The 21,275-nt window shown below is 39.1% G+C and overlaps 1 protein-coding gene across 1 annotated transcript in view; it reads right to left on the minus strand.

The window, feature by feature from the left end:
* The window catches only part of LOC140238169 (C-type mannose receptor 2-like), a 50,057-nt gene extending 29,341 nt beyond the window's left edge, over positions 1-20,716 (minus strand). Inside the window, exons 1-17 of the mRNA XM_072318106.1 lie at positions 20,650-20,716; positions 19,964-20,074; positions 19,159-19,272; positions 18,438-18,689; positions 17,765-17,881; positions 17,097-17,231; positions 15,040-15,159; positions 14,316-14,480; positions 13,772-13,888; positions 12,891-13,004; positions 11,968-12,006; positions 10,579-10,755; positions 9,941-10,100; positions 9,191-9,432; positions 8,132-8,291; positions 7,081-7,202; positions 6,199-6,345 (exon numbers count right to left, since the gene is read on the minus strand). Coding sequence (XP_072174207.1) covers positions 6,199-6,345; positions 7,081-7,202; positions 8,132-8,291; positions 9,191-9,432; positions 9,941-10,100; positions 10,579-10,755; positions 11,968-12,006; positions 12,891-13,004; positions 13,772-13,888; positions 14,316-14,480; positions 15,040-15,159; positions 17,097-17,231; positions 17,765-17,881; positions 18,438-18,689; positions 19,159-19,272; positions 19,964-20,074; positions 20,650-20,689 — 2,332 coding nt within the window. The 5' untranslated portion in view covers positions 20,690-20,716. The remainder of the gene's footprint in view (positions 1-6,198; positions 6,346-7,080; positions 7,203-8,131; positions 8,292-9,190; positions 9,433-9,940; positions 10,101-10,578; positions 10,756-11,967; positions 12,007-12,890; positions 13,005-13,771; positions 13,889-14,315; positions 14,481-15,039; positions 15,160-17,096; positions 17,232-17,764; positions 17,882-18,437; positions 18,690-19,158; positions 19,273-19,963; positions 20,075-20,649) is intronic.
* Between the last annotated feature and the right edge of the window lie 559 nt (positions 20,717-21,275).

Genomic DNA, 21,275 nt, shown 5'->3' on the forward strand with positions numbered 1-21,275 from the left:
TGAGCTAGTGCTCGATAAAGACAATCATGTCAGTTTTCACATCTAGAAAAATTCCCTCCCATAGAGATAACACGTCATAACGAAGATAAAGAAAGAAGTACATATGACCTTTGACCCCGATCTGCACAGACAAGATGGCATCTGAGCAAAAAGTGGTTATTTTGTGAAATGATCCTTGTAACACGGTCTTTACGTGTGCAAAATATGGGGAAGATAGAACATGTATTCACCAAGATACAGGATGAAACATTTATGACCTTTGACCCTAATTTACATACCCAAGATGGCGTCTGATCAAGTAGTTGTTATTTTATGAAATAATGTACGTGACATGAACTAAACATGTGCAAAATATGGTGGTGATAGAGTATGCTTTTCTTGAGTTATTGCAAAGAAAGTTGGAAAAAGAAAGAAATATGAAAATACATCGAAGATAGGCTTTGATTTCAACCAAGTTTTTGGACGTGATCCCGATACCGTATGAAAAAATGAAGGGCACACTTAAGATAGCCCGAAGTCTCAGCTACAACATATTAAAATCTTAGAGAAATTCACCGAAGCATAGGTGAGCTAGTGCTCGAAAAAGATAGTCATGTCAATTTTCATTTCCAGAAAAACTGCACTCCCATAGAGATAACACGTAAACTGGTCAAATTTGACAAGATTACTTTTAATCCATTTTTACGAGGTGATGCCGTCATCCAATCAAAATGTTGTTATTATATTAATGAACGATCATTTAATAAGCTACAACATACTGAAATCTGGGTGTAATTTGGCAAAGGATAGATGAGATACGCTCGAGTGAACTTGTAATTTGATGACGTCATTTTGAAAATTTACTCTTTTTATTTTATTAAGAAATTTGATATCTTTTAATCATTTTTCCAGCATCACCAACCCATGAAATGACATGTACAACTCATCAGCTTTCAGAATATGTAAAGAAAATGGGGGGTCACCGTCCATCCTGACGAGAAAAATCGGATTTAAAATTGGCAGTTTTTTGGCATTGTTGCACTGTATATCGCCATTGACGCGCGCGCGGAATTTCAACTTTGACGGGCCCGTATGACGTCATATTGAGTGGGATTGACTTGAAACTTGGTAGAAATATTCCTTGACATTTCAGGCATCCGATAAACGTAAAAAAACGGGAAATTTCAGTTGCATATGAGCTGTGCATGCGTAAATGTGCGCGCGCGTACGCGTCCGTCCGATTTTTTCAATTTTTCAAAAAATGCTCCAAATGGTCTGAAACGTGTGCAAAAAAAATTTGAGCTCGATTTGAGCATACAAATATTTCAACGCGCGCGTACGGGCGCGTTTTAAGAGAAAATATGAATTTTGAGAATATGAGTAGAATGCGCATATCTTGAAATATATGTGACGTAAATTTCATTGAAAAATTCCATTCCATTAATGAGATATGATTGAGAATGTGTTTTCATATAATGACGTCATAGTGACGTCACGGTTGACTGATCACTTTGATTTTAGTTCGATTGCCGTCTTTGGGAGACGATACGTATATGGTATAAGTTTGAAATTGATAGGAAGAGGACTTTCTGAGCTAATCGATGCACAACTTTTGGGGAGAAATAAAAAGAAGAAAGAATCCGTACAGAAACAGAAGGTGATCCGAGAGGATGCTCGGATCACCTAATTATGTTATTTTATAGAAATTTGAAGGAGAAGCATAAAAAAATCAGAAAAAGATAAAGTAAGGAAAGGGAGATTAAGATTAACTAAAGAAAAAGAAGAAAAAAGTGTTTAAAAAAATTGAAAAAAAAAAATGTTGGCAGGGGTGAGCCTCGAACCAGGGACCTTAGGATTACGAGTCGGATGCGCTACGCAATGACCTATTTCATTCTCCATAGGCCCTGTGTATTAAGCAAAATGACGCTGCATCGAAGCCTCGTGTCATTTTCAACCAAGTTTATCGACGTGATACCGACGTCGTATGAAAAAATGGAGGGCACACTTAAGATAGCCCAAAGTCTCAGCTACAACATACTAAAATCTGGGAGAAATTCACCGAAGCATAAGTGAGCTAGTGCTCGAAAATGATAGTCATGTCAATTTTCATTTCCAGAAAAACTGCACTCCCATAGAGATAACACGTATACTGGTCAAATTTGACAAGATTACATTCAATCCATTTTTACGAGGTGATGCCGTGATTTAATCAAAATGCTGTTATTACATTAATGAAAGAGCATTTAGTAAGCTACAACATACTGAAATTTGGGTACAAATTGGCAAAGAATAAGTGAGATACGCTCGAGTGAACTTGAAATTTGATGACGTAATTTTGAAAATTTACTTCTTTTATTTTATTAAGAAATTTGATATCTTTTAATCACTTTTCCAGCATCGCCAACCCATGAAATGATATTTACAACTCATCAGCTTTCAGAATATGTAACGAAAATGGGGGGGTCACCGTCCATTCTGACGAGTAAAATCGGATTTAAAATTGGCGGTTTTTTGGCATAGTTGCACTGTATATCGCCATTGACGCGCGCGCGGAATTTCAACTTTGACGGGCCCGTATGACGTCATATTGAGTCGGATTGACTTGAAACTTGGTAGAAATATTCCTTGACATTTCAGGCATCCGATAATTGTGAAAAAATGGGAAATTTCTATTGCATAAGAGCTGTGCGTGCGTATATGTGCGCGCGCGTACGCGTCCGTCCGATTTTTTAAATTTTTCAAAAAATGCTCCAAATTGTCTGAAACGTATGCAAAAAAATTTTGAGCTCGATTTGAGCATACAAATATTTCAACGCGCGCGTACGCGCACGCTTTAAGGATAAATATGAATTTTGAGAATATGAGTAGAATGCGCTTGACTTGAAATATATGTGACGTAAATTTCATTGAATAATTCCATTCCATTAATGAGATATGAATGAGAATGTGTTTTCATATAATGACGTCATAGTGACGTCACGGTCGACTGATCACAATGATTTTACTTGCGCTGTCGTCTTTAGGACATGATACATACATGGTATAATTTTGACATTGATAGGAAGAGGACTTTCTGAGCTAACCTCTGCACAACTTTTGAGGAGAAAAAAGAAAAAGAAGAAGAAAAACAAAGAATCAGTACAGATACAGAAGGTGATCCGAGAGGATACTCGGATCACCTAATAAAAAGAAGAACAAAGAATCAGTACAGATACAGAAGGTGATCCGAGAGGATACTCGGATCACCTAAAGAATCCGTACAGATACAGAAGGTGATCCGAGAGGATACTCGGATCACCTAACTAGACTTGGAATTTGTCAACACTGACAAATTAGGTGATCCGATCTATTTGGAAATCAACGATTCAAATCCTGATCCCAATAGGCATGGCCATAAATGTTTCATCTGCGTTTAGGGGATATTTACCGTGTGATGTTTGGATTCTCATTTAGAAAAGGGAGTCAGACCTGCCATCTTTGGTACCGAATTCCGTATACACTAACGAAGATACAGAATGAAGTATATTTGACCTTTGACCCCACTTTCCACAGCCAAGATGGTATCTGACGAAAATGTGGTGATTTTGTGAAATGATCCTTGTAACATGGTCTTTGCGTGTGCAAAATATGGGAAAGATAGGACATGTATTCACCAAGATACAGGATGAAACATTTATGACCTTTGACCCTAATTTACATACCCAAGACGGTGTCCGATCAAGTAGTTGTTATTTTATGAAATAATGTACGTGACATGAACTAAACATGTGCAAAATATGGGGGTGATAGGGGCTGTTTTTCTTGAGTTATTGCAAAGAAAGTTGCAGAAAGAAAGAAAATCTCAATACATCGAAGATAAGCTTTAATTTCAACCAAGTTTTTTAACGTGATCAAGTAGTTGTTATTTTATGAAATAATGTACGTGACATGAACTAAACATGTGCAAAATATGGGGATGATAGGGGCTGTTTTTCTTGAGTTATTGCAAAGAAAGTTGCAGAGAGAAAGAAATATCTCAATGCATCGCAGATAAGTTTGATTTCAACCAAGTTTTTTGACGTGATGTCGGCGTCGTATGAAAAAACGGAGAAATTTTGACGATAGCCCAAAGTCTCAGCTACAACATATTAAAATCTGGGAGAAATTTACAGAAGAGTAAGTGAGCTAGTGCTAGATAAAGACCGTCATGTCAATTTTCATTTCCAGAAAAATTCCCTCCCATAGATATAACACGTAAACTGGTTAAATTTGACAAGGTTACATTATATCTATTTTCACGAGGTGAAGACATCATCCGATTAAAACTTTGATTGAACAAAACTTAAAGAGTATTACATTGGCTACAACATACTAAAATCTGGAAGAAATTCACCGAAGGGTAATTGAGCTAGTCGTCGATAAAGACAATCATGTCAATTTTCACATCTAGAAAAATTCCCTCCCATAGAGATAACACGTCATAATGAAGATAAAGAAAGAAGTACATATGACCTTTGACCCTACTTTGCACAGACAAGATGGCGTCTGAGCAAAAAGTGGTTATTTTGTGAAATTATCCTTGTAACATGGTCTTTACGTATGCAAAATATGGGAAAGATAAGACATGTATTCACCAAGATACAGGATGAAACATTTTTGACCTTTGACCCTAATTTACATACCCAAGAAGGTGCCCGATCAAGTAGTTGTTATTTTATGAAATAATGTACGTGACATAAACTAAACATGTGCAAAATATTGGGCTGATAGAGCTTGTTTTTCTTGAGTTATTGCAAAGAAAGTTGCAGAAAGAAAGGAATATGAAAATACATCGAAGATAAGCTTTAATTTCAACCAAGTTTTTGGGCATGATGCCGACTCCGTATGAAAAAACGAAGGGCACACTTACGATAGCCCAAAGTCTCAGCTACAATATACTAAAATATGGGAGAAATTCACCGAAGCATAAGTGAGCTAGTGCTCGATAAAGATAGTCATGTCAGTTTTCATTTCCAGAAAAACTGCACTCCCATAGAGATAACACGTAAACTGGTCAAATTTAACAATGTTACTTTTAATCCCTTTTTACGAGGTGATGCCGTCATCCAATCAAATTGTTGTTATTATATATCTGAAAGACCATTTAATAGGCTACAACATATTGAAATTTGGACGAAAATCAACAAAAGAATAAGTGAGATATGCTTGAATGAACTTGAAATTTGATGACGTCATTTTGAAAATTTACTTTTTTAACTTTATTAAGAAATTTGATATATTTTAATCATTTTTTCAGCATCGCCAACTCATGAAATGACATGTACAACTCATCAGCTTTCAGAATATGTAAAGAAAATGGGGGGTCACCGTCCATCCTGACGAGTAAAATCGGATTTAAAATTGGCACTTTTTTGGCATTGTTGCACTGTATATCGCCATTGACGCGCGCGCGGAATTTCAACTTTGACGGGCCCGTATGACGTCATATTGAGTCAGATCAACTTGAAACTTGGTAGAAATATTCCTTGACATTTTACGCATCCGATAAGTGTAAAAAAACGGGGAATTTCTATTGCGTATGAGCTGTACGTGCGTATATGTGCGCGCGCGTACGCGTCCGTCCAATTTTTTCAATTTTTCAAAAAATGCTCTAAATGGTCTGAAACGTGTGCAAAAAAAATTTGAGCTCGATTTGAGCATACAAATATTTTAACGCGCGCGTACGCGCACGTTTTAAGAGAAAATATGAATTTTGAGAATATGAGTAAAATGCGCATAACTTGAAATGTATGTGACGTAAATTTCATTGAAAAATTCCATTCCATTAATGAGATATGAATGAAAATGTGTTTTCATATAATGACGTCATAGTGACGTCACGGTCGACTGATCACAGTGATACATAAAATTTGTCGTCTTTGGGACATGATACATATATGGTATGAGTTTGAAATTGATACTCTGAGAACTTTTTGAGTAAGTAGATACACAACTTTTGTCCAGAAATAAGAACCAACAAAGAATCCGTACAAATACAGAAGGTGATCCGAGAGGATACTCGGATCACCTAAAAAATAAACAAACCAGAAACAAATCTCTAACTTTTATGACCAGTTAATAGCTTAAGCTGCTCACGAAAAGAGTGGCAAAGCCATCACAAGTTACTATCAATAACAGTTCTACATGAGCCACAGTATACAGTGTCGTGTTCGTCTTCTTTTCTTTCTTTCGTTTTCTTACGCTTCTCCTTATTGTCGTATAACATGTAGTTGATGGTTCTCTGGTCATAAGATGAGAGCACTTGAGCGAGGCGACCCTGTCTCTTCTGGCAGTCAGCGTTAGCCTCTGCCCAAGTCAGCGCCTCGTTGACAACAGTAAAGGTTCGATCTGAAACAAGATGACAATATCAATTTGGATCATGAGTTGTTTTACGTTGTCCCCTCCCAAGGACTGAACGATGGGGATATGATTTATGTATAACGTTCATTGCCTATGGGCACAACTACAATGTGCGAGACCGTCGGCTCTATACTTGATAATCTTTGGTCTTGTTACTGAGCCACAACAGCTCCTCAAACATGTACTCTGATGTGTTGTGATGTCACTATAGTGATGATAATAATATGAAGAGCTGTCGACTTCAACAGAAAGGTGACGTCTTCACTAGACTTTGAGATGTTACTCATCACACTTTGATCCTAGAAATCTAACATGGTAGCGTTAAGAAAGCAGCCTGGAAAATAAAGACTTTCTTTAAAAACAAATCGACTTTATCGAATAAGGTATATGTTAGTGAAATCAATGTATTTCCAAGGAAAACGATCGATTCTATCGACTCTCCTAACATTCTTCTTAAGGTCAAAAAGGCTTTGAATTCGTAAAAATTCTAGGACTTATCCATCTTTAAATAACTTTAATCATTGACCTTTGGACAATTATCACCATTATTTGTCAACCGCAACACAAGACTTGGAGTTATATGTTCTGCGTGTTGTCATTTTGTCCTTTAATGTGTCTGTAACCTAAGCATGATATAGCGCAGTAACAGAATAATGCAGAATAATGCTTTAAAGTGCAAAAAGGGGATTTTACGTTGATTTCATGGCAATGACTTGTGCGTACCATTATCTCCAATATAACGGCTCTCCGGGTCAATATTCTCGCAGATGTAGCGTTCTGCATTCCCGCAACCCCAGTCATACCACTCGAATTGCTCACTGTTCGAATCAGTATCATCCTGTGGACTTTAGACAACGAGTCAAGGGATATAGATGAATTCAGGTATGAAAGGTACACACCTGCAATACCGGTCTATAACATCTAGTGGTGACCTCAAAATGTCCACTAGCAACTACGAATTCTCCAGAATCACATAGCCTGAGAAATATTGATAGAACCATACAAGGAGCATATGAATCCCTTGAGCGCTAATGAAGCACAGAGCATCGTTTGGCAATAATGATCATGCTTACAACGATTTTTGCAGAATAACTTGGGAAAGAAGTGGCAAAAACTTGCTTTATTAGCTTAAGTTGGGTTACAGGTTACTGTTTCGCATTTCCCACAAAAGTAAACACTTGATGTTGCTGTCTTCCTGGAGAAACATTACATGGTCTACACGCAGTCTGGCTGTGAAAACTTTTCAGTTTGACACCATCTTTTCAAACAAAACAAAAAAATCTTGAATGGAAATGCGCAACATGGAAATATCTACTAATAGATGTCTAGCTAACTCTTTCGATCCCTTGTTGAGTGAACATTATACTGTAATAATAAATGCATTTAGATTCAACGTCAGATTATTGTTTTGCGGGAACCTACAAGCGAGCACATGTTAACGATGGTGTATTGGTTTGAAATACTGTTACAAAATGCAGTTTTATGATAATATGATTGACGTGGATGAAGGGAAAAGAGTCTGCCCGGCCCTTAATGATATTGTTGGGATAATAGACTTTACTAGCATATAGATAGATGTTGTATTATGCCGGTCAAACTATGGCAGTAGAATAGAAATACTACGTATAGCCTACTTGTATTACATAATATATTTCTCCTTAATGATTATGCTATGATATAAAACCCCACTTTGAAGGAAAAAAAAAAACTATGAAAAGAAAAAAAAAATCAGACACGAGTACATTGCAACTGGCTTTATGGATGGAAATCTTACGCCATCATGCCGCAGCGTTCACCATCTGTTTTATAGTTGTTCGGCTCCCCAGCGTGCCAGTCCGTGTATGTCTGTGGCGTCTTACTATCCGGGTCACCTCCCGTCACCCACGAATTCTCGGATTTGATGTCATTCACACCAAGCCAGAAGATGTCAGGATCTTAAATGAAAAGATACAGGAAAGAGAACGAGGAAGGGAGAGACAGAGACAGGCATACAGACAGAGAGTAGATAAATAATCATTATGAACATGACGATATTTATGTTCTGTCTCCGTACTTTATGGTCAGTGCATTGATTTTCTCCTAATATACCAAAATAACATTTTACTAGGAGACTTGCAGGAAATTGGCCTATACGACCAAAAAGAAAAGATTATGGTATTTTGATACATTCAATTACTTTTAAGATTATCTTTTTTAAACAAATGTTTGATACGCACGTCGACGCAGTGAAGTGTCATTCAATATCATTTTGAACAGTTGAAGCTGTGCATGTGCTTAGTAAAGTACTATGACTCAGATGCCAGCAACCTGATGAAAGTTCGCGCTCGCTCCGATGTTATTTAGCCGGCTTAACAACCATCACGCCGATTTCAACAGAAACCTGTCGAGCATGCGTCAAGTATACCAGAGTCGACGTGCTCACTGACACGGTCTTCTGGACGAGAATCACGTCTTTGTCTAATCAATCTTTCCAAGCTTCTTGCTCGGACTCTCACATATGTTTATCCTTAAGCAACTGATGATGTCAAGTCCAAATAGACTGAATAATGATACATCTAATACCATACATCCCCGTTAGATATGACAACGCTTTCTACTGACAACCGGTAACCTAGTCCAAATGTTGCCCGACAGAGCTGTGTGATACAAGTGATGCATGCAGTAATTCATTAAGTGTCTTGAAGATCAGTTTCCTTAAAAAGAAAGAACAGATCGATCAGTAAGACCTACATGGAGAACCATGAGCGAGAAAAAAAAGAGAAAACGTTTAGTCCATCAGATGTAAGGCCAATTTAACAAAATGTTGTTTAACAAGATCTCTGTCTCGACTTACAGAAAGGGTCGTAGAAAGCATTCAGCAATTCTTTCATCGTGTCGCGGTCGTCGTCATTCAGCATGGTGGCCATCGTACCGTCGTACTTCTTACAGTGGTCCTGAGCTTCTGCGAAGGTCATGGACTCTCGGTGAGCCGTGTAGCGGCCGAGCTGCATGTCGCCAGAGTTGTTCTCGTCCTCGCAGACCACCTGGTACCGTGACTCGCAGTCGGCATCGTTCCACTGCCAGTTCCACGAGTACCTTTCGGGGAAGACGGGCAGACAATAGTGAGAAACCATGTGAATAAGGGGAGGTTATGTTGTGATGTCTCCCCTCCATCACTCTCTTTTTTGTCTTTGTCTCTCTCCATCTCCATCTCTCTTGAGATCACCCAGTGAGAACGCTAACATTAAAAAACAATTGTCTTTTAGAAAACAAAAATAAGTCAACTCACCTTTTTCATTGTGTGAACTGATTAATAGCCTTAGATTCAGCGTGGGTCATGACACTATTAGAAATCGTATGACGTCAAATTGGTCTTAGTACTATCGTTACCCTTCCCTTTCTTGTCACGAATCCATCTCGTACAAACACAACAATGACGCACCCTTGTACGAACATTCGCCTCTAGTGTTTCAGACTAACGCACACGCATATGCTCTAACTCAAAACTCCTCGATCATCACAGGCCAGAAAATTCCAGCGTGCATGATGAAATAATCAATAATTAATAATTACTCTTTAAACGCGCGTACGGTCAATAACTTACAACATGGCAACACAATCTTCGCCGTCAGCTCCGAAATTGTCGGGCTGTCCGTCCGCCCAGTTGGTGTAGCTGACTGGTGTTTCTCCCGTCCCGTTTCCAAAGACCCACTGATCTTGGTTAGTGATGCTGTTCGCTCCAAAGAAATAATATTCTCGGCCGGCTGTAACGTCCAAAAACAAACACACAAAAACGATAACAACACAAAAAGACGATACATGTTAACAGAATATAAAAAAGATTATTTATTATATCTTATTAAAAAGCACTAAGGGCCTTCAATCTTGATGGTTCTGGACCAACTCCGCCGCTTGTTCATAGCTTTGTGAAGGCTAACCTGACAAAGACTTCGAAGAGGACTATCAGTTGCTGCTTTCCTCTGGTTTTCATCTCATGAGCACGCAACTGCGTCCGTACTGACCACGTTTGATTACAACCTATGGTCTACTTATATCCCGAGGAATATTATCTTTGCTAGCACGGCAATATTTTACCAAACGCACCCTGCATTTCAATGTGACGCCTGTTGTATACGTCTTTCCATTTCTCCTCAGCTCGTCATTGACAAGATACTTACAAAGTTTGAGAGTGACCTTACAAACGTCTTCAGTTTTAAGGACATTAAACGATTTTCTCCTAACCTTCTTCAAGCTTGCTAACAATGTGTTTCATCTCGTCGTCACTATGCACTGAGGCCAGCGAGGAGTCCAGGTCTTCACACGCTCTGGAAGCGGTGTACCAATCCGTCTGGTCCTGCTGAACCAGGTAGCAGTGCGAGCCGTAGCGAGACCAGTCCGTTGGGCAACGAATACCAGGGGCTAGCAGTGTAGGAAACAATGACAACAGCAGCAAGCAATGTGCATGATAACCGAAGATAGAAGCATTATACCTTTTCTTGCAGATCCATAGTAAACTTCCCAACCTTGACACTATTGTTTGACTGCACAATGTTTCTTCCCCAATCATAAGAATATGTCGCCGCTCTCCCTTATGGGCCGATGATAGGTAATGAACAATATTTGTAAACTGTCAAACAATGGTGGGAGCGCAACATTATAGAGCCAATTAAAATGACACATTGAATGTTTCTATTCATGAATAACTTATCCTGAGTTTCAGCTTATTCTGATACATGTAGTTTGAACTGAACACGTTTGACATGCTTGAGAATGAGAAATGACAAGAAACAGACACCAAATTTTAGTGAAAGCTTGTCACGAACAAATATAATCCCTGGTCATAGATTTCTAATCTACGCGTAGAAGAAAGTGTATCTAATAAATTCGAATTTTAACTTTCAAGCAAAACCGACAGAGAATGAGAGAGAGAGAAAAAAAAAAGATGTATTAGAATTAACCTCCAGTGAAACGGAATTTCGACAAGCTAAATGAAGGTCATTAAATTTAGGGGGTGACGGAAAAACATAACAAATATTATTGTTCGTATAATAAAGACCAGGAAAGTACAAACCCATCCAAAGAGATGAATGGAATTAATCGGATGATTTGTCAACTACACAGAAAAGACGTTACTTATCGCTTTACCCCATCAGTGTCAATGGTTAAATACAACTGTCGAACGGATACAGTAGTGCCAAATTAAAGGGATGGTATAGCATTGGTTGAGGTGAGGATTCAGCGTTTAACGTTTGCGAGATATTTAGAAACCACTCTATGAAATCTTAAAGGGCATACAATTGTAAGGGGAATTGAAAGTTTATTTGATGAAAATCGGTTTTGAAATGACTGACATAAAGAAAAGACTATAGTTTTCATCAAATGTGAATTCCCCTAAGAATTACAAGTTCTTTCATATTTCATAAGAGGTTTCTCATTATCACACAAACACACACACACACACACACACACACACACACACACAAGTTGGAAACCTGTAGCTCCATCTAAACGAAAACTGTACTATCCCTTTAAACACAGTATCCTAGTGTTTTCTGTTCTGATTCAGTATGCCTTCTGAGTTTTGCCTCATGTACAGTCCTTTTTGCCTCATGCATAGTCCTTTTTATTTACCTAGAGTTGTTGGTTCCATGGTTGTGAACGGTTTCTCGCCTGGATATGGGAAGAAAATAGGAGAAGAACATTAACAGCATCTCTTGCCATTCCCGAACACCAAGTAGTTCAGTTGCATAGAATAACACTTTGATTCTGAATGTGAGAGTTAACTTAGTATGATGATAACAGTTAGTGTTAACGTTGGGAGCTGTCAGTCTTAGCTGCTGCAAGAACCCATATCATCCAGTGGAGCCACACAGCAAGAGCATGCAAGTTCATCTGGCCTTATAATGTTATCACCTGGTATGCATTATCGGCAAAAGATGTTAGTGTGTACTATTTGAGACGCGACAAATGGCAATATTCTAAGGTGAGTATCACTTGTCGGCAAGATGATTGCAGCATTTTGAGGTGAGCATATCACTTCATGGCAAGATGAATTGATGGACAGATTGATGGCCAAAAATAAGATTAAAAGGAAAGGTAGATATAAGCGGGTCAGATGGGTACATTTGATATCCTGTCACATGGGCATAAAGGTAAAGATGAGTCAACTCGCTCAAACGGTGAACTAAAGCTAAAAAGTAGATAGCTGGGTTGCTTTCTAATTGCGATTCTTGGGTTCAAAGCCCAGTGAGACCAGCAGAGAATCGTCCTCTTATATATGAGGGATAGATATACCGTGTCCCTGATTTATCGGGCAAAGGAAGTTACAGGAGTTCCTCGGTGTGAGAGAGGCAAACCCACAAGAGAGAACATCTCACCGCACAGAGGATCCACCTTGCATAAGCACACACAATATTAGCAAATCGATGCCGTCCCTTGGCAATAGTCTGCCAAGAAGTGAATCAAACCATGATGATATTAACCTATGTGGATGATGCATGGGTAAGTGATTATTGAGCCTTTTTTTTTTCTTGGCTGGACATTACTGCTCTTACTTCGTTTCTTGCAGATGTGTGAGAAAGTCAAATCGCAATCCTCGTCAGTCCACTTGCCGTCGATGCCCGACATCAAAGCACAGGCCTCGGTCCCGTGCACATTGTCTGGCTGACCTGAGGGAAATGGAGAGGGCGCTCATCAGGAATTTATGACAGATAATTAATGTATTAGCAATATTGTTGAATATCCTAAACCAATACAGCACTAAATAAATATATCCGAGGCTCAGAAATCCTACGCGGATCAAACTAAGAAAAGAAAACCTATGTTAAAATGTATTGTTTTAACTCTAATAGCTATTAGTGGGTAGGCCTATCCTCTCTGGTTGGTTTCCGTTTGAACAGGGAAGCAAGACAGAAGAAAGTGTAATAGTTGAAATTGATTGAAGTTTTAAAGGCATCACTTGTTACTTTCATGACTCAAAAAGACCTGCATACATTTGGTTTGTCTATCGCCATATATCACGTGTACTTGCTTTCTTCGTTGAAAAGACAAGTGTATTACACCCCACCCCCCCCCCCCTAGAACAGCAAGACATTCAACATACACATGGTAGACTGATAACAAAATTAATTGTATTTAGATTTCATGTTTTCAAAATAGATAATGTGATAGTCAAGGTCGCGGTGCTTAGGATGATCGTTATCTATAGTAATTATCCTGACTACATCTTCATTGACAGAAGTATTTTAATCACTGGTATTTTTCCATCACTTCCATTGATATTGCTATATCTAATGTCAATGTCACCCCCATCATCATCATCATCATCATCATCATCATCATCATCATCATCATCATCATCATCATCATCACAACAATCATTACCATCATTATCACAATCTGACTTTTTCATACAATTTTTATCATGTTTATTTACCCGGCCCCCAGTGAAGGTAGGCAAACGGACTTCCGTCTGTCCACTCCCACCCGGCCTCCTGCTGTATGTCCGTGGCCCCGATCCAGAACCCAAGCTGATTCAGGTCTTGCACCATGCCTGTGTTTAAGATAGGAACAGAAGTAGCATATCCGGCCAACAAAAGTACTTTCTCTTGTACATCCTTTGTATGTCGAACGTCCATACATCGTAGAAGCTATTTATAGCCTATGCTAGAAAAGTGATAAAATTATAGTAACATATCTATAACCCAAGAAGATTTGTAAAGTTTTCAAGTAATGAGTAGACGTCTCTTTCTGACATGACTGTGACCACTACATAAGTTAGTGAAATTCCCTTCCAAAGATGACTAGAAGCGTCACAAAGCTTCAAAACGCCACTATGAAATTTCATAAAAAATGAAAACAAATAGTTAGATATACAAACAAATGAATAGATAAACTAATGGTTCAGTAAGATAAGTCCAAAGTTCGGAGACAGGGTCATAAAACGGCAGCAGAGAACATTGCGACGGTCCGCGGGTTACCGAAGAGAAATGTGGACTCAGATTCCGACGTGATGCTGGTGAGTGAAGCGCCCTCAGCGACACACTTCTCCTGTGCTTCCTCGAAGGTTTGTTGGGTGTTTGTGTCCACCTTGTAGCACCATTCCTCCGTCGGGCCCACCATCCAATTGTCACCGGAACATAGTTCTACCAGGATAATATAGGCAGACCCAAGACATGGATTATAGACTTTGACTTTTCACCAATGTGGTGGATCAGCTTCAGAAAGTTTTTAACTCTACAGTGTGATCTTCACAAAAACATAGAAAATATACAAAAGGTTTGAGCCTTATGCTGTCATAACACTATCATCGGTTTGAACAACTTATCAAGAAACCATCTTTCACCAAATAAGTATGTCTATAATTATGTCTAAACTTTTGTTTCTGTAGTCAAAGTAGTCCTTTCACTATCTTTCACCAAGGAGTATCCATAACCGTAAATTCCCTTCGCTTTTTGTTTTTGCATGTCAAATTTAGCACCAAATTCTAAAGACCTAGGTATTACTATTTCCCCATTTAATAGTCCCCAACTATCAGTGGAGGGGGCTCACTTTCCATTTCCCCCTAAGCGAGTCAGAAAACAAAGAAAACAAAGCAAGAAAAATCAGACCGAATCTAATTCAACCGCCGCAAGGAATGGAGACATATCTAACTTTTTGGAGTGAAAGGGACTAACAATGGGACGACCTCAAAGCTTCCCTTACCCTCAACCTCACACTCTGGAATGTCACAGTACTCCGCCACGATACCGGACGTTCCCTTGTAGTAACAGAAGGGAGCATATCTGAAGAAAGTCGGATTTCGGCAATAATTCTCTTCAAGACCTGTGCCATGGAAAGATTAAGAGATTTGGTAAAACAAAACAAAACAAAACACACACATATATAATACAGAGCAATTCATCAATTAAACACTGAACGAAAACAGAAAGATAAGATTGTAAAGATTGATATGATCGACTGAATCTTAGGTATGTATTCAGCAAAGGTACCCTTGCTCCTTCACACAGTATAGTATTAACCGTTGACCAACTTAATCGTTTGAATGTATCATTTTATCGTGTAATCGTGTTATCGTTTTTTGTGCAAATAAGGGACTGTTCGCTCAATTGACATGATGAAACATCAGCACATCGATACTCGAATGTCCCCTTCTTGGTTACTGTTGTAATATGAGGATATATTTTGGGACGAATGGATAGTTTTCGGGGGGGGGGAGCAGACACCTTAAAGATAATAAAAAGTTTTGGTACCTCAAAAATTTCCTTGTCTTAGTTTGTGTTTCAGGTTACAGTACCTTTCATATAACTAACACTGTGAGACTTACTCGCCCCAAAGTGCTCTCATGTCTTAGTAATCATGCAATTAGGGAGCTTTAGATTTTAGACGCGCGGACGTTCAAAGAGAAAAAAAAACATGATCTGAGTGTGCGCAGTAACTTGATCCGCGCTACTGCGCACGCTCAGATCATGTTTTTTTTTTCTCTTTGAACGTCCGCGCGTCTAAAATCTAAAGCTCCCTATTAACTGCGACCAGCAGCCCCATACGCATAGCGACCAGCAGTCCCATACGCATAGCGTAATCGGGCGTCGCATTGTAGCATTCAGGATCATGACAGATTTAGTATCGCGGGATAAATGTTAACTTAAAATCCCAAAAATTCTTCAATTTGAAGACTTACCAATTAAGGTGAAGTATTGAAAACAGGCTTTGGGCAACGTTTGGTTCTGCCTACAGTCCCTTTCTGTTCGAATTGATGACTGAATGTGACTCGGCCGAGAGGACCTTGGGAGAGCTACATACACCATGTACACTGAATACTACAGCCAGTGCATGCGAACACATCACATGCGCACAAATTTCAAATCCCATATCAACGGATAAGATGTTTGTGTGCGCATGCGCTGGCCGTAGTAGTCAGTGTATGCATCGGTCCATAGTGTATGTAGCTCTCCCAAGGTCCTCTCTACCGAGTCACATTCAGTCATCAATTCGAAAAGAAAGGGACTATTGGCAGAACCAAACGTGTTTGAAGCCTGTTTTCAATACTTCAACTTAATTGGTAAGTCTTCAAATCGAAGAAATTTTGGGATTTTAAATTGACATTTACCCGCGATACTAATTCTGTCATGATCCTGAATGTTACAATGCGAAGCCCCATTACGCTATGCGTATGGGGCTGCTGGTCGCAGTTAGCTATGCGTACAATGGGCTGCACTCTGCTGGTCGCAGTCAGTGGTTTCGTACAATATTTATCGACGCTGTACGGCGACGGCTCTGGTACGAAACCATTATTGCATGATTACTAAGACATGAGAGCACTTTGGGGCGAGTAATTCTCACAGACAACGTACTTTAACGTGAAACACAAACCAAGACAAGGAAATTCAGGGAAACTTTTGAGGTACCAAAACTTTTTATTATCTTTAACTGCGCAAACTTGAAGATTATTGTTGTTGTTGTTATTTATTCATGGGAGATTAAAAGATGAATCCTTGTTTTTATTGTATTGATGTTGTTGTTGTTGTTGTTATTGTTCTCTGTGATTCAAGCATATCCATAGATAATCTTGATAAAATATCGCAGCATTGAGGTACACTGACAAAACGAGCGAATCGTTCCTCAACGGAAAATATTTCCCCTCGCTCTCTAAATAGTTCTCCTGTGAAATGCTTTTCTCAATGGGGGAAAATACTGAATCTATCATGAGTTGTGATGACTGTATGGATATATTTTAGTCATGAAACGGACGTTGCTTTTACCTGAATTAGGATATCTGTCTGGTGTGTAATAAGTGTCCTTCCACTCTAAACAGACATGACCTGACGCAGTGGTACGGGCCGCACCCCGGTAAGAGGCCCCGTCATCCAGAGCGTTGTAACAGCCAACGTCCTGGGCTAAATTATCACATACCAAAAAGACAAACACAAAACATTTCATCCATCGCCCAGTCAAATTCTTGTAACCACATGCACCTGGTAAATCTTGTAAAAAATGCATTATGGACATTTGCATAACAATGGAATACAATGTGTAGCAGCCTCGTCATTGTTTATGGGAATTCTGAAAGCGACAGTATTGACTTTGGTCTTGAAAGATATATTACAGCGTATTATGCAATAACAGAGGTGAGTTTTCATACTGTGTTAACATTGTAATACAAAGAAAACCAGCTATTGGGAAACAGCAATGTTTCGCAAATCAGGTCGATGACGTGATATTTTAGATCTTACACTCATCCCACATAACACCGAGAAAAGTTAATGTTGTTAAACAGAATCTACCAAATGTATTCAAAGTACATAGAAAAAAAAAATGTCTTACCACCAGTCCTGCAGAGCATATTCAAGTATTGACAATGTCAGATTGCATTATACCAAAAATTTCATGAAAACATTTTACTTCCTGTCTGTTTGTTTTGTTTTCTTACGGTTGCATTCTGGTACGCCGCAGTAGCCCCAGTCCGTCCTGTTATTTCGGGGATCGTGGAAATAGCACCACGGTGCGGCAGCATCGCTCGGGTTTCTGCAGTAGTTTTCCTCGAGACCTGTTGGTTATCGTTGGTCATGGAACATAGATTATATAATAGGTAAATCACAGAGACATCAAAGAACAGCAACAACGTGTAGCTTCATCGACCTTGACTACAGAAAACATAAGATGAAACTCAGCAGTATGAGCAGACATTTATTTTCTCAGAGACAAGATAGCTCCGGTTTGTTGTCTGAAAGAGTGAACGCAGGAAACTCTAACCAAGTAAAGGGTTATTTAGGATATATATGAATGCACGAAGTGAAGAAGAAATATCTTTGTAATTTCGACATCTCAGACCTCTTCAACTGAAAAAGCATGGATTAGAAGTAGAAGTCAAGAGTTTCTGGGGGAAAGAAAAACTATCGAATTGTAAAAACAAAACTCGGCGATGAACACCCTTACCATGACATATTCGAAAAATGTAATATGATATTGTCTTGAAAGCCGAATAAATAATAATAATAATAATGATAACAAACGCAGATTCAAAAGCTAAACAAGGCGGGCGATGAATCTAGAAAAACGGTGCATGGTTTTCTACAGCTCGCTAAAATGAATAACACACTGACCGTAAGTCATGTTGCGCTGATAGTAATCGGTGTGGCCATCGGGTATGATGTCGCCGTCCTGGTCATTGTACTGACTCAGTGAGCAGAGCGACTGGGTGCCGGAAGAGCCCGAGTAGTAGTTGAACGACTTGCAGAAGTGTGAGTGGTCGTGCAGGCACTCGTACGCGCACTTGCTGAGAGAGATGTCCTCGATGACCTCGGAGACGTCACGGATGGAGTGGAAGGTAGTCACGGCGAACTCTTTCTCGGGTACTTTATGAGAAGTTATGAAAAGTGGTTGCTCTTTCTAAATGCAGACGTTCGCATGAACAACAACAACAACAACAACAACAACAACAACAACGACAACACCATAGATAACTTTCTTCTCATGGAGAAGGCATAAAAAGTAATACTTTGTCTGGTATGATTAGAATGGCATTAAAATAATGCTGCATGATATGACATATAATCATAATTGTGTCATGGTCGACTAACAGCACTCTTTTCTTCACGTCACGTATGGAATACACTCATATGCACAAAGATGATCAATAGTAAAATGTTGTCTCCACTTTCTTTGAAATTATAAAAGCAAATAACATTACATGCATTGTTTTTTTATTTGCCAAGAATATAATTAGAAACGACCTACATTATTTTAAGTGTTATGACTCTTTTTTCTGTTCGGTCAAGATTCTTTGACATATTCGCGGGTAAGTAACGAGTATTAATGTCTCACCTGGATAGAATTCGTCAATGAAGTCAACCCAGTTTAAGCAACTCCGACCAATAGTTACGTAGTTGGCCTCTCCACGATAGGTCGAACCTCGGCCAACGTAACATCCAACGTCATCTGTAACGAGATTGATCGCAACGATTGAAAGCGAGGGCTTCAATGTCAATAACAACTTGAACATCAGAAGTGATTTTCCTATGTTGTATTGGATGTGAGCTTCAGATTCTTAACCCCTGGTGGGCTGTAAGTGCCAATGGGCGCAGAACAGTCCATCAGGTCACTTTAAGTTTGTTTTGTTTTGTTTTGTTTTGCTTGGTTTGGTTTTGTTGTCCCATACTCTACATTTCACATATTAAAAATAGACATATCAATAATTGAATGTGCAAATTGACACCAACATTTTAATGCGAAAATGAATCCAAGTGAAATATGAGGAATCTACACAAAAAGCATTATAGGCCAACTTGTAGGGCGTGGGTTTCTAGAAGCTGCTATTAAAAAAAAAATGAGTTGTAACATGGAACTTACAGTATCGGACGTTGAACACAATGTTCAACGTCCAAGGCACTGAGAGGGTTAAAGAGGAGATTCTAGAGGGTTCGACCACTCCTCTTATACGCCTACTTCTTATCACAGGACAATAGTTATTACCACAGCGAGCGTCTATCTCAAACAAAATTTGTCATGACAGTGCCTTCTTGGAGCAGAATGTCTAAAACGTCTAAAACAGACCACCAAATACAAACAAAACTACGATAAGACGGATAACAAAATGCGAAGAAAGAATCAAGTCGTTGAGTTCACTTACTAGAACAGTGTGGCACGTCGCACATTTCTTGTACCAGTTTTAAATCGACGTCGACATAGCACCACGGCTCGTCATCTCCGCTAGGGTTCCTGCAGTAGTTTTCGTCCAATCCTGTGACAAACGTGAATCGTCCAGGTCATCCTTGTTAACGTGCTTCTCGACGAATATAGACAATTAATAACCTTTTCTTGACATATTGTGATTTATATTCATTACATAAATAACGGAATCAGAACAATGACACATCACATGGACGCACTATTGATTCAGAATAACTCATGGGGTTCATGGAGACATTTCAGACGACGATCCTTCGAGGAGAGCAAAACGGGATAAGTTCTATGGGACGCCAAGTGTCGCACAGTCGATTTCGGGACGAGATCCCCGTCTGAACGTAACAAATGGAGCAAGAGAGGGAGAGGGAGAGAGAGGGGGCAGATCTTATGAGGGGGAGGGAGGGCAGAAAAGATTAGGAGGAGGGAGAGGAAGAGAGGGGACTAGTGCAGTCGAATAAGGGGTTATATTAGTTGGCAAAATAGGTCTACCTTGTGGATTCCGACTTTTCAATACTACTATAAATCTAAGTGTAAGCCCACATCAGGTTATTGCGCATGCGTGCACCTGCCTTGACCCTTTCCCACTGTACTTCTGAAGTTTGTGCTCCATGAAATTATGCCGACGATTACCTGAACTGTTGTACGTTGTCGGGTTATACGGCATGGACATAGCTTGATCCCAACGCACACAGTCGCTGCCATCTGCTGCTGTGTTGGCAGTTCCGCGGTAGTTGCGACCATTTCCTTCGTAACACCCGGTTGCTATACACGCGGCAATGAATGAAGTTGGAAAGAGAAGGAGGGAGGAAAAAGTAACGTTCAAATAGAATGAATTGGTAGATTGTTTTGAAGAGGTTGTATGGTCGTTCCTTGCTTGATTTAATTTTATTTGTAATTATGTCACAGATGTTTGTGTAATGAAAGTTGTAGAAATTGTAGAAACTAGCTATAGTGAGTATCGTACATTTGAATAATATTGTATGACATTGGTAAAAGAGAGGGTTGTAAATGATGCCATACAGAGAATAGATCAACTCAACTCAAATCAAATCAAATCAAATCAAATCAAATCAAATCAAATCAAATTTTCTTCCGGTTAAAGACCAGATCTGGAGAGATAGTCTGACTTATTTCGTCAAGAAATATCATTTGCATAAAGCTAATGTTACACGTGCAAACTAAACGAAGTGAAATGAATAAGAACTGTCTTCTCGTATCATCTTAACAAGCTAGGGTGAAAAAATGATAATGGGTGT

Source organism: Diadema setosum, chromosome 14 (genome assembly GCF_964275005.1).
Source record: "Diadema setosum chromosome 14, eeDiaSeto1, whole genome shotgun sequence".
Classification (NCBI taxonomy): domain Eukaryota; kingdom Metazoa; phylum Echinodermata; class Echinoidea; order Diadematoida; family Diadematidae; genus Diadema; species Diadema setosum.